This window comes from Phoxinus phoxinus, assembly GCF_949152265.1.
Source record: "Phoxinus phoxinus genome assembly, chromosome: 20".
NCBI lineage: Eukaryota > Metazoa > Chordata > Actinopteri > Cypriniformes > Leuciscidae > Phoxinus > Phoxinus phoxinus.
Window position 1 is genome coordinate 29,400,587 of NC_136895.1, and position 14,775 is coordinate 29,415,361.

The window sequence follows — 14,775 nt, forward strand, 5'->3', positions numbered from 1 at the left end:
CACTACAGAGTATACACTACAGAATATACACTACAGAGTATATACTACAGAATATACACTACAGAGTATACACTACAGATACGCTTCAGAGTATACACTACAGAGTATACACTACAGAGTATACACTAAAGATACGCTTGAGTATACACTACAGAGTATACACTACAGATACGCTTCAGAGTATACACTACAGATTTGCTTCAGAGTATACACTACAGATACGCTTCAGAGTATACACTACAGATACGCTTCAGAGTATACACTACAGATACGCTTCCGAGTATACACTACAGATTTGCTTTAGAGTATACACTACAGAGTATACACTTCAGAGTATACACTACATATACGCTTCAGAGTATACACTACAGAGTATACACTACAGATACGCTTCAGAGTATACACTACAGAGTATACACAACAGATTTGCTTCAGATTATACACTACAGAGTATACACTTCAGATACGCTTCAGAGTATACACTACAGAGTATACACAACAGATTTGCTTCAGAGTATACACTACAGAGTATACACAACAGATACGCTTCAGAGTATACACTACAGAGTATACACAACAGATTTGCTTCAGATTATACACTACAGAGTATACACTTCAGATACGCTTCAGAGTATACACTACAGAGTATACACAACAGATTTGCTTCAGAGTATACACTACAGAGTATACACAACAGATACGCTTCAGAGTATACACTACAGAGTATACACTACAGATACGCTTCAGAGTATACACTTCAGAGTATATACTCATTTAATTTAATAGAAAACATCTAGAAATTTAGATTAGCATGTCGAACTCATCCAAGATAAATTTAAATGTACTAAGAAATTAAACATTTCATTTTTCCATGTTTGAATAAACATCAGAATATCTTGTGTGTGTGTGTGTGTGTGTTTGACATGTTTTTGTCCCTTTCTCACCCGCAGCTGCATTTGCCACGTTGTGTCCCTACGGTCACGAGGCCGTCCCGAGCTCTGGAGGACGCGAGGGTGAGAAACCCTGCTAAACTTCTGCCAGCTAAAGCACTTCTCTTCCACCAGCACTGGTGATATAACGCCATCTCTGCCTCCACAGACATGAACGAGTGTGTGGAAAACCCGGGAATCTGCGGGAACGGCCTGTGCATCAACACCGACGGCTCGTTCCGCTGCGAGTGTCCCTTCGGATACAACCTGGACTACACCGGCATCAACTGCGTGGGTGAGTCCATACCACATGTCCTAAACACGAAACACATTCCCAGCAAGCATTTCCCTCTCCTCGATGAAAGCGGGAAGGTTGTAGGTTCAAATCCCGTAGTTACAAGAGGATTGTCCACTTCAACCAGATAAGTTGTGAGCCGCACCTTTGATGATGATGGTTCGTGGGCCGATGGTTGATTTGTCCTCTTCCCAGATACGGACGAGTGCTCCATCGGAAACCCTTGTGGAAACGGGACGTGCTCAAACGTTCCTGGCGGATTTGAGTGTTCCTGTCAGGAGGGATTTGAACCCGGACCCATGATGACCTGTGAAGGTACACTAGATATGAGCTAAAGTGTGTTTCACTATATACACTCTGAATAAAAGACACAATTATGCTTCAGATAGATAGATAGATAGATAGATAAATAGATACACAATAGATAGATAGATAGATAGATAGATAGATAGATAGATAGATAGATAGATAGATAGATAGATACACAATAGATAGATAGACAGACAGACAGATATACACACAATAGATAGATAGATAAACACACAATAGATAGATAGATAAACACACAATAGATAGATAGATAGACAGCCAGATAGATAGAGCATAATTGTGAAGATATAAACTCTATATAGATTATAGACGTTGCTCAGTATAGAGTTCAGATGTGTAGATTATAGATGTTGCTCAGTATAGAGTTCAGATGTGTAGATTATAGAAGTTGCTCAGTATAGAGTTCAGATGTGTAGATTATAGATGTTGCTCAGTATAGAGTTCAGATGTGTAGATTATAGATGTTGCTCAGTATAGAGTTCAGATGTGTAGATTATAGATGTTGCTCAGTATAGAGTTCAGATGTGTAGATTATAGAAGTTGCTCAGTATAGAGTTCAGATGTGTAGATTATAGATGTTGCTCAGTATAGAGTTCAGATGTGTAGATTATAGATGTTGCTCAGTATAGAGTTCAGATGTGTAGATTATAGATGTTGCTCAGTATAGAGTTCAGATGTGTAGATTATAGATGTTGCTCAGTATAGAGTTCAGATGTGTAGATTATAGACGTTGCTCAGTATAGAGTTCAGATGTGTAGATTATAGATGTTGCTCAGTATAGAGTTCAGATGTGTAGATTATAGAAGTTGCTCAGTATAGAGTTCAGATGTGTAGATTATAGATGTTGCTCAGTATAGAGTTCAGATGTGTAGATTATAGACGTTGCTCAGTATAGAGTTCAGATGTGTAGATTATAGATGTTGCTCAGTATAGAGTTCAGATGTGTAGATTATAGAAGTTGCTCAGTATAGAGTTCAGATGTGTAGATTATAGATGTTGCTCAGTATAGAGTTCAGATGTGTAGATTATAGATGTTGCTCAGTATAGAGTTCAGATGTGTAGATTATAGATGTTGCTCAGTATAGAGTTCAGATGTGTAGATTATAGATGTTGCTCAGTATAGAGTTCAGATGTGTAGATTATAGATGTTGCTCAGTATAGAGTTCAGATGTGTAGATTATAGATGTTGCTCAGTATAGAGTTCAGATGTGTAGATTATAGACGTTGCTCAGTATAGAGTTCAGATGTGTAGATTATAGATGTTGCTCAGTATAGAGTTCAGATGTGTAGATTATAGAAGTTGCTCAGTATAGAGTTCCGATGTGTAGATTATAGATGTTGCTCAGTATAGAGTTCAGATGTGTAGATTATAGATGTTGCTCAGTATAGAGTTCAGATGTGTAGATTATAGATGTTGCTCAGTATAGAGTTCAGATGTGTAGATTATAGATGTTGCTCAGTATAGAGTTCAGATGTGTAGATTATAGACGTTGCTCAGTATAGAGTTCAGATGTGTAGATTATAGATGTTGCTCAGTATAGAGTTCAGATGTGTAGATTATAGAAGTTGCTCAGTATAGAGTTCAGATGTGTAGATTATAGATGTTGCTCAGTATAGAGTTCAGATGTGTAGATTATAGATGTTGCTCAGTATAGAGTTCAGATGTGTAGATTATAGATGTTGCTCAGTATAGAGTTCAGATGTGTAGATTATAGATGTTGCTCAGTATAGAGTTCAGATGTGTAGATTATAGAAGTTGCTCAGTATAGAGTTCAGATGTGTAGATTATAGATGTTGCTCAGTATAGAGTTCAGATGTGTAGATTATAGAAGTTGCTCAGTATAGAGTTCAGATGTGTAGATTATAGAAGTTGCTCAGTATAGAGTTCAGATGTGTAGATTATAGACGTTGCTCAGTATAGAGTTCAGATGTGTAGATTATAGATGTTGCTCAGTATAGAGTTCAGATGTGTAGATTATAGAAGTTGCTCAGTATAGAGTTCAGATGTGTGTTGTTCTTCACGTGTGTGTCATGTGTGTGTCATGTGTGTGTCATGTGTGTGTCATGTGTGTGTCAGACATCAACGAGTGCGCTGTGAACCCGCTCCTCTGCGCCTTCCGCTGCGTCAACACCTTCGGCTCGTACGAGTGCATGTGTCCCACGGGTTACGTGCTGCGCGACGACAACCGCATGTGCCGAGGTGAGATCTGACTCCACTCCTGTCCACAGCACGGAAATATTCATATTCATATTCATATCCATATCCATACTCACACTCTCTCTCCTCAGACCAGGACGAGTGCGCTGAAGGCCTCGACGACTGTGCGTCCAGAGGCATGGCCTGCAAGAACCAGATCGGCACCTTCATGTGCATCTGTCCACCGGGCATGACCCGGCGACCCGACGGAGAAGGCTGTATGGGTGAGAACCCAGTGTGTGTGTGTGTGTGTGTGTGTGTGACATGCTAAAAGAGAAGCTCTAAAGATTGAATGAGGCCTCTATGTTGTCATCGGGAAAATATACAATAATTTATATAAATAATACCACCTTAAAAATACATGTCTACAGACCATAATATTACAGAAATTTGATACTTGGCAACCACCCAGGACACCTTAGCAACCATTTTGCAACATCTTAGCAACCGCATAGCAACTGTCTGCATCATTGTGGTGATCATTTCTGCATGAGCAAATGCTCACATTTTTCTTCAGAAAATGTAAAAAGTCGCAGTGAATGTAGTATTATTGTTAATATAGTATTTTGTCAAATTATATTTACTAGGGTACATTTGAATGTGCATTTTAAGAATATTTATATTATAATAATAATTTGATATTTTATGCAAAATGCATATATAATAATAATGATAGTTTAATATTTTATGCAAAATCTATATAAATCAAAAACTAAAATATAATATTAGTAATTCATTTATATAATAAATATTTTGCTATATGAATATAAAAGCAAATACAATATGAATAATATTTTATTTTTAATAATAATAAAGTAACATTGAGCAGTATTATGCAATTCAAATCTATATTTCTATTTGAAGTTATATTTATGTATATAATTATAATGTTTTATGCAATGTTAATATAAAAATATAATTAAATAAAAATAATAGTATATAGTGTATATATAATATTATTTATAAAATATATATTTATAAAATAATAATAATAATCAGTAATTAGTAATATGGTAATTAGTCATATTTTGAGCAATATTATGCTATTAAAATCTATAATCTTTTTATTTTATGATACCGAAACAATTTTCTATATTGTGTGCTTGATATAATTAAAAAATATACGTATTTTTGCGTTTTTATAGAGTAAATGTGTATAGTCTTCAGAAAATAAATGCAGTAACTATTGTATTTTGTCAAACTATGTTTACTAGGGTAATGTTTAAATATGTTTTTTTTAATCATATTTAATAATAATCATGTGAAATACAATATATAATAATAATACTGTAATATTTAATGCAATATTAATATTAAATAAATCACAGTAAATACAATTATATATAAATATTATATTTATAAAATAATAATAATCATGGTAATTAGTAATTTCTGTAATATTTTATTTGATGTTACCTAAACCATTTTCTGTATTGCTAGCTTTATATAATAAAAATTAAGCAATTTAGTCACTTTTACATAGTATGCATTGGCATTGTGCATTAGCCAGCTGTCATGTTGTATGTCCTCCTCAGATCACTAGATCATCTCTCTCTCTCTCTCCCCCCCCCTCTCCTCTCTCTCTCTCCCCCTCTCCTCTCTCTCTCTCCCCTCTCTCTCTCTCTCTCTCTCTCTCTCTCTCTCTCTCTCTCTCTCTCTCTCTCTCTCTCTCCCCTCTCTCTCTCTCTCTCTCTCAGACCTGAACGAGTGCCGCAGTAAGCCTGGGATCTGTAAGAACGGCCGCTGTGTGAACACTGTGGGGAGTTATCGCTGCGAGTGTAACGAGGGCTTCGAGTCGAGCTCCACGGGCACTGATTGCATCGGTAAGAGCAATCGTCCAATCAGAACGCAGCTGACGGCGACGCCTCACGCGTGTTCACGTGAAACTGAATCACCACTTTCCCACCCATTAGAATAACCGTCTAACCAAAAGTACAGTGGACAACCAGTGAAACATCAACTGATTTGATAACTCGGAGTCATATTTTATTACTGAATGTGAGAAATGTTGAAGATGTTGGTCTGACTCTCGTTTCCCCCGTCGTCTAACTGTTCTCGAACTCTTGCTGTGGTCAGATAACAGGAAGGGCTTCTGCTTCATCGAGGTCCTGCAGACGATGTGCCAGCAATCGTCCACGAACCGAAACGCCGTCACCAAGTCCGAGTGCTGCTGTAACGGGGGTCGCGGATGGGGCTCGCTGTGTGAACTGTGTCCTCTGCCCGGCACCGTACAGTACAAGAGGATGTGTCCGCTCGGCCCGGGATACACCACTGACGGCAGAGGTCAGAGGTCACAGACACCACACACTACTGAATGTCTTCTGAGACTTCATATCAATCTCTCACGGTCAAATCACTGCTTCTTTTGGATCAATGCATTTAATTTAATATTTATATACATTTTTTTAAATAATTTAATGTATTTATTAAATTGATAAATTCAGAAAATGTATTACGTGTCATATTTATAATTATGCATGTTCACATTTAAAGCATTTTTTTTTAGATATAGAATAATATGTGGACTAAAATTATAAATTATTGTGGAATATTTATAATGTATTTGTTAAATAATCAATTTAAGAAATATTTATTACTTTTCATATTTACAGTAGATTTATGAATGTTTACATTCATGCATTTTTTAAAATTATTTTATAATAAATTATCATTCAAATAAAATTTACACATTTTTTTTTATATTTGCATGTATTTTTAGTAAATAGATCAATGTTTACAGTAATTATGAATGTTCACATTCAGGCATTTAAAAAATCATTATAATAATTATCATTATAATAATTTTTGGACAACAAGCTTAATTATTTTGTAATATTTTAATGTATTTGTTAAATAGATAAATATGTGTTATTTTTCATAATTTTTAAATTATGAATGTTCACATTCATGCATTAGGGTTAGAATAATAGGGGTGCATTAATACATTATTTATCATAATACTAATAATATTTGGACAAATTATACAAAAAAGTGTAGCCATTTCTTTGGTAGATTTTGATGTGAATATATTGTAGCAGTAATTTACATGTACAATTTTAGAAATATATTTTAATATGTATATTTATGTTTTTATTAATATTTCAATTTTTATTTTATTGCTGATCAATTTATTCATTTAATTGATCATTAGTAATACTAAAATATTCATATTGATATTAATGTTTTTTTGAGTGTAAAAGATGTTTAGTAGCCATTCCTTTGGTAGATTTGAAATGTATATGTGGATATTTGTACCATATTGGATGTGTTTTGCAGACATCAATGAGTGTGAGGTGATGCCCGACCTGTGTAAGAACGGCCAGTGCATCAACAGTGTCGGCTCCTTCCGCTGCCATTGCAACGTGGGTTACACCAATGACTTTACTAGCACTTCCTGTGTCGGTACGTTGTCCTCGCTCACTGTAACCCATATTAAGCCTGTTTTTTTGAGGCAATATCATCTAAATATTGTAATACTTCATGCCTTTCTAATTGATGCCTTTCAATTAGATATGGACGAATGCTCTCAGTCACCCAAACCGTGTAACTTCTTGTGCAAGAACACTGAAGGCAGTTACCTGTGCTCATGTCCCAGAGGATACATCCTACAGCCTGATGGGAAGACCTGCAAAGGTTAGTTTATAATTAATGGGTACCAGTCCTACTTGTCAGGATAACATCAGCTTATAAATCTAGTCCTAGTAATAATCCATCCCAATGACTACCCAATGTCAAAACATGTGCTAATATTAAATACAGTCAAAACTAAAATTATTCAGACACCAGATATATATTTTTTTACTAGCGGGTGCAGGACACTATAGTTCATTTATGTAAGTGAAGATAGCAAAATAAAGTAAACTGGGACCAAAATTTATTCAGACACTTTGACCTGACCATGTTCTGTTGAAGTGTTTTTTCTTGGATTGCTAATGCAACCTTTTTACACACACAGACTGAACACAATGAAGCATTGCTTGGTAATTTGTTGAGCTAAACTGGTATTATCTAATTGTGTAGTTAAATTTAACAGCTGACAGATCTTCAACATAATTCATTTGTGAGACACATAGGCGTCGATTTCGGGGGGGACGGGGGGGACGCGTACCCACCAGATTTCGTCATGAGTCATTTTGTACCCACCACTTTTTAGGGTTGCTAGTAGGGCTGTAACGATACACCAAACCCACGATTCGGTTCGTATCACAATGGTTGACCCACGATTCAGTTCGTATCACGATTTTTGACCCACGATTCAGTTCGTATCACGATTTTTTTGGGGATTTAAAAATAAAATAAAAAGAAATTCGGTGCTGATGCAGTGGTGACCCGTTCATGTAACATATAGGCATAAGGGTGGGGCTGCCAATAAAGCACCTAAAAGCTGCCACAAACAACTGGCAAAAGTAATCTGAATATGTCAAATATAGCAAGGAGACATTTTTATTAATAAACAAGTGTTTTCTGTGTCGCTGCAAAGATCAAGTTGACGATGAACGCGGCAGAGAGTAGGCTAAATGCACATTTCATACGGATAACATAGTTTTCTTTCGTTTTGAATTGTTATGTTTAAAAAGTATGATTTAAAGCGTTCTGTAGGCTAGATAATAGATATATTTATCAGGTCTGTGAGGCAAGTAGGCTGTGCTGAGTTTCGGTTCATTTATGAGACGAGCTCCAGTTCATGCGCAGGCGCCTCCGTGTCGTCGTGATATCTAGGCTATTATCTGCTTTACTTATTATTTATTAAATCCAGGCAATTGGTTGATGAAACATTGATTAAAATTAAGATACAATTAATACAAAACGAAATTCACTTTAAAGAAAGGCTTTGTGCTTTCTGATTGAGGTCTGTGAAAGTTTTAAAGCATAGCCTATTTTAGTGCCGATTTCAGAGCGGTCACGTCCGTAACATTGTTTTTTCCTCATAAATGCAAACTAAATAAAAATATTAATAAAATTAATATTTTATGTTCTGTGGAGCTCGTTTTATTTTTTTCTCACGTTTATATTAATTTCTGCTTAAATAATGAGTGTATGGAGGAATATAGCTTATTCCGCGCTCAAGCGCATGCATAAATCTTGCCGCAAAGCACCGGCAAAAACAGGCTAATGATAGGCTATATGTCTGAAAAATAATGAGGCATTTTTATTGTTTATTAATAAAATATATATTTCTAAATCAGTGTCGGCTCCAAACATCTATATACATCTCCACTGTAAAGTGGATGCGCCTTTAGATAGAAATGCACCTTTCATATGGATTACAGCCTAATCAGCCGGTATTTGCTTTCGATTCAAATGTTTTCGTTTAAAAGTGGATATTTCGAGCTTTATATAGAAATATTCATCACGTTTTTGAGGCTATAGGCTACACTGCATTTCAGTTCATTATTGAGACGCGCTCTAGTTCACGCCATGGAGATAATTAGGCGCGCCCTGTTTGTTTTATTTTATTTTACAAAAGCAAAACGTTTTCTTGTAATTGTGAGTTTACCCAAATAAAAGTAGGCTACTTGTTTCCTCTGTTGATAGGAAAATGCAAGTGTTCGCGCCGACGCCTGCCATGCAGTGCGCGCTACATACTCCGCACACACACTTTGGATATGCACCTAATATCCATATAGGCTAATAGCGAACATTTATCTAGGTTAAAGTTAGAGCGAGCTGCCATGCCAGATGGATAAGTCCTTTTCATGTTTAACAAATCAAATCATGCATTTTATACCTACCGCGAGTAGCTAAGCGCTGCACCAGTTTGAAAAATGTAAAAGCATAACGCGTAGCGAGGGGCCCCACTGATGTTGCTGCGTCTTTATATTAATATTTCGGATTGTTTAAATGATCAGCCCTCGGGGGCCCCCTTAAAATGCGGGGGCCCAGGCAATTGCCATACTAGGTTTTTGTGAAACGCCGCCACTGCATAGGCTAGTAGCTTGCAGAGCTTACATTAGTAAGCTTCAGGACATCGTCTTTCAAAACATGACCTAAGCGAAAGATTAAAAAAATGAATTCGTCATTGTACCCAGCACTTCTGAAAATGCACTTCCGAATGCGTCTCTGTCCCCAGCACATTTCAAACCAAACTGACGCCCATGGTGAGACAGTCTAACAGAAGGATGTCCAAAACCAAGTTCTTGTCATATTTTAATATTCTTTTCTAAACTATAGCGAATTAATTGTGATAATGTGAGAAATGTTGAATGTGTCTGAATAAATTGTGGTTTGACTATATTACTTATTTTGTCCCAGATTTGGACGAGTGCTCAACCAAGCAACACAACTGTCAGTTCCTATGCGTCAACACGATCGGTGGTTTCACCTGTAAATGCCCCACGGGCTTCACGCAGCACCAGACGGCTTGCATAGGTGAGTGATATGAACTCAAACTGCCCTGCTAACATGCCTAGCCTAGAGCCTAAATAATTGAGCAGGTCATTTGGAGCTAAAATTGCCCCCATGCTTCATCTCTTAGACAACAACGAATGCGGCAATCAGCAAAACGTGTGCGGCTCCCGCGCCTCCTGCCTGAACACTCCTGGCAGCTTCAACTGCGAGTGTCAGAAAGGCTTCTCTCTGGACGACACTGGACACAACTGTGATGGTTAGTTTCCCAGTTTGGGCTCAGATTAAATATTTTTGCGCTTATGGTATTGGCACTAATCTTGCTACAGGCCAATCTTGCTTGATCCCAATGTTTATTCATGAGATTGACCCTAGAACCACCCCAGATGTATTAGAATCACATGCCTTTTTTTTGGTTTCTCACAGATGTTGATGAATGTGGCGGAAACCACCGTTGCCAGCACGGTTGCCAGAACATGCTGGGAGGTTTTCGCTGCGGCTGCCCACAGGGTTACGTTCAACACTACCAATGGAACCAGTGTGTGGGTAAGTCCTTCTCCATGGATGACGCAACATAAAAGCACAGCAGTTTTTTCATTGTGGATTGCCAATTTCTATGTCTTCCTTCCACCCAGATGAGAACGAATGTGCCGGGAACCAACTCTGTGGGTCGGCGTCTTGCTATAACACTCTGGGCAGCTATAAGTGCGTGTGCCCATCAGGTTTCGACTTTGAGACTTCTGCTGGCGGCTGCCAGGATGTTAATGAATGCTCCCAGGGCAATAACCCTTGCAGCTATGGCTGCTCCAACACAGATGGCGGATACTTGTGCGGATGTCCTGGAGGCTTCTACAGAGCAGGACAAGGGTGAGTATTTAGGCTAGTCTAAAGACTGTTCTCATTTGAACACTGCATGTTAAACTCTGGATTATCAGAGTTCATTATGCCAGGAGTGTCCAACCCTGCTCCCGGTGGAATGCTTTTATGCAGAGTTTTAGTCCAACCTTCTCCAGCACACATGCCTGGATGTTTCTAGTAACCCTAAATACCTTTATTAGCTAGTTCAGGAGCTAAAGTCACTCAAATAGTTAACGTACACTATATAGCCAAGTATGTTGACACTTAAACTTTCTTGAGAATTCAGAAACATTGGCAGCTTCCACTCTTCTCAGCATCAGTGATGTCTGGTATTGATATTTGTAAGGGATTGGTTTGCAATTGACATCCCAAATTATTCCAAAAGTGTTAAAGGTTCAGGTCTCGCCTTGGAGTAGGCCAGACCAGACCTGTTAATTAGAAGGGGGATGTACTTTTACAATGCAGTATAGATCCATTTGCTTGCCTGAAAGTGTGAGGTCCTGTAATAAATTCCACCCTTAACCCTTGTCTGAGTCTTTAGCCATTGTCCAAGTTTGGTGATGCACAGATTGTCGAGCAGTAGTTTATTGTGGAGTCTGCACCAGTATGGTCTTAACATGGGTGCAAGCACCCTTCTGGGCCATAAAACGGGATAATCTATGATCTTGTGGTCTCCATAGAGCTATGCAGGCAAAGACAGCATATTAAGTGCAATGTTTGGGGCAAGAAATAAACCAGGGGTGTTGAATCCTGTTCATGGAGAGCCACTGTCCTGAAGAGTTTAGACCCAATTAAAAACCTGAGCCAAGGTAATAAAGGTCTTCAGGATAACTACAAAATTCCCCCCCAAGTATGTTGGGACAAGTTGGAGCTAAACTCTGGACCTCTAGGACCAGGATTGGAAATCACTGGCTTAAACTTGAATATTAAAGCAAGTGTGATGCATCACCTTTTTCTTTTCTAGGCACTGCATCACAGGAGTGGGCTTCCAGGGTCAGTTCGGCTCGGAGGGAGCGGATGACGAAGAGTCACTCTCACCGGAGGCCTGCTATGAATGCAAGATCAATGGTGACCTGGGAAAGAAAGGCCGTCATAGGCGCAATGCTGGTGATAATGAGCTCAAGGTACTTTTGAGGCCGTGGTTGTGTTGCTATCACTATGGCCACATACACTCTGCTATCGCTGACCTGCTCTCTAACCCTAAATTAAGGGTCTAAACGTCTATCAAGAGTTTCAACCTGTTCTTTTCTGCCCTCAGGAGACGGTGAGCATGGCCAGCATGGATGTTCAGACCTCCATCCCCATGAACCTGAGTCTGGCGCAGCTACAAAACAAGGAACCCCTTCTTGAGTTGCTTCCAGCCCTGGAGCCGCTTGAGCATCATGTGCGCTACGTTATAACGCACGGAAACCAGGGCGAACACTTCCGTATCCTGGAGCGCCGCGACGGGAAGAGCGTTCTGCGACTGGGCCGGAAACCACCCACTCCAGGTTTGTACCGCTTGGAGATCGCCAGCTTGCGCCTGTTTGGTCCCCGCAAACTTCAGGACCTGGAGGACCAGCATGACAGCGACTACTTGCTGGGCGAGATCGGTGATGCACTACGCATCAAGCTGCACATCCACCTGCACTGAGACTGACCCTTGACCCCGTGCCCTTCACTGCAGGGCTTAAGCTCTGAGAAACTGTGTCCATTTACCGCTATTTTTTGGATTTGTTTTTATTTGCCATCCTTTCATGTCAATGCCCACTGATTCTACCAAGTTTGGTGGAAAATGTACACATACAACCTTAAATAAGCAGGAGTGCGTTAGCACTAGTATTAGCATCCACTTTTACAAGAGAGACAATCAGAAATATTAGTCGTAAGGACGATTTAATTTTAGTACGGCTGTTACAAAACTGTCAAATTTATCATGAAATTACATTTCAGTCTTTAGTGCACATAAAACATTGTATTATAGATGGTGAAGAAAAATAAGACTTTTCATTCACCTCATTATCTCAATGCAAACTGGGGTCAAAGTTTATTCCATTCAGTATTTAGAGTCAAGTATTGTACTGTTAACGATGAAAAAAGAGGTCACACAAAGGACTGCAGCAACTATGGCTATTTTTCAGGTTTAAATGAGAGTTGAGCGTTCAAACGGCTTACGGTTCTCGAAGCTGATACTAAACGTACTTTTAGGTTTCTGGGATTTTCTGGAGTGTTTGCATGAGCTGCCACATCACGTTACCTCATTTTACACACATATACGTACAGCAGTTAGGACAGGAGTGGTGCTAAACGCTCAATTTGCACTGGGGCTCCTCTGCGTCTTTAAATCAGGGAAATTTCATTCCAAAAATGGCAACATCCAAAGGGTTTTCGAATATGCATGTGATGAAGAACAATCATTCGCACATACAATTCGAACTATTTTCTTCTCCATACTTGTGTGCTCAGAGTGCTCTTGTCTTTGTATTTGACAAAGACACAATCTGAGCAAACAGAGCATATATGAATGGAGAATTGAAAGCCTGCTGGGTAAACCAACCAGATGCCATTTTTGATTGCAGCTGGAGACGTGCGGTCTCAATGGTACATAAGGATTGTTTGGCAAGCTGTCCTCCAAAACACTCCAGATGTGGACATGCAAACACAACTTTTTAACTTCAGTGTGGGAACGAAAAAAACGACCCTCGTTTCTTAGTTTCTCAGTAAATCGCCAGGTGCTATGATTCCAACTTCAGTTGTACTACGAACATGCTTGATTTGTGGATTTCAAACGTGACATTTTTTTCAAAGGTCTTTTGTTGTTTTTTTTTATTTTGTGTGATTGTCTTTTGTACTGTCTCAATGCTGAAAAAAAATCAATACTATCAAAGCTTGTTGAAAATTTAAATTGTATATTTTAAAGTGAAATGTAGATTTCGTTTGTATTTCTTTTTGTGTATTCTTGAGCATCAAGACCGCCAAACCAAATATTTACTTGTAAACATTAGATAAATAGCCTTTAAGAGCTGTTGACTTTGTTTTTCCTCTGAAGATGGACAATTAATGATCACAGCGTCCTTAATTAACTGTCACTGAGCACTATGTGACAGACGTCACTGTTTACATGAGCCTGTCCATCGATCATCTAAACGCATCATTTGAATAATACTGTTGTTTATTGCGACGACCAGCAACATTGGACTGTTTTCAAAAGCCGTGCCCTGAATTTAATCTTCAGGACATTTGATTTAAACGAGTAATTTGGGCATATACAAGTTCTGGTGCTAGAATGATTAAATAGTTTCTTGAACATCAAAGTAACTGCACTGTACGACAGCCTGAGCTATATTTATGCATAACCATTTGTCTAACATGAGAACATTTGTATACTTTACATATCTTTTCTGTTTTTATTGATGCCACTACATGTAAAAGAGCGAATGTGCGTGACTGTACTGTATGTCAAAAATCAACAGCAAACTTGAAATAGTCATCAAGCTGGTGTTGAGTTACGAACTTCAGACCAAAGAAAGTGGACCAGGTCGCTCAGGATCATGTCAGTTCCGATAAATCTTAAGTTGCATTGATAAGGGCGTCTGTATGAATTTTTTGAGCCATAAAGATCCATGACGGAGAAACCTGAGCACCTAGAACACTGCTAATGAGTAATTCCAAATGCATTGTTTTTATACTGTTTTCGATTGGATGCATCCATCTGTCAGATCCGAGTGATCCGCACAATGTTTGTAAACATCTGTATGAAACAACAAATGGCAATAAAACATGGGTTATATTTTTACACCTTTGTCTTTCTGGTCTCTGTGTGCAAAAGCCATTTTTAGCCA

General features: G+C 38.4%; 1 protein-coding gene across 1 annotated transcript in view; it reads left to right on the plus strand.

The window, feature by feature from the left end:
- Nucleotides 1-14,729, plus strand: part of fbn2b (fibrillin 2b) — a gene marked incomplete at its 5' end in the record, with an annotated part of 115,593 nt that extends 100,864 nt beyond the window's left edge. The window contains 15 exons of the mRNA XM_079593048.1: nt 951-1,013; nt 1,099-1,224; nt 1,420-1,539; nt 3,632-3,754; nt 3,844-3,975; nt 5,449-5,574; nt 5,828-6,034; nt 7,028-7,153; nt 7,262-7,384; nt 10,004-10,120; nt 10,227-10,355; nt 10,523-10,642; nt 10,732-10,963; nt 11,919-12,078; nt 12,213-14,729. Of these exons, the coding sequence (XP_079449174.1) occupies nt 951-1,013; nt 1,099-1,224; nt 1,420-1,539; nt 3,632-3,754; nt 3,844-3,975; nt 5,449-5,574; nt 5,828-6,034; nt 7,028-7,153; nt 7,262-7,384; nt 10,004-10,120; nt 10,227-10,355; nt 10,523-10,642; nt 10,732-10,963; nt 11,919-12,078; nt 12,213-12,587 (2,279 nt within the window). The 3' untranslated portion in view covers nt 12,588-14,729. The remainder of the gene's footprint in view (nt 1-950; nt 1,014-1,098; nt 1,225-1,419; nt 1,540-3,631; nt 3,755-3,843; nt 3,976-5,448; nt 5,575-5,827; nt 6,035-7,027; nt 7,154-7,261; nt 7,385-10,003; nt 10,121-10,226; nt 10,356-10,522; nt 10,643-10,731; nt 10,964-11,918; nt 12,079-12,212) is intronic.
- Nucleotides 14,730-14,775: the final 46 nt, after the last annotated feature.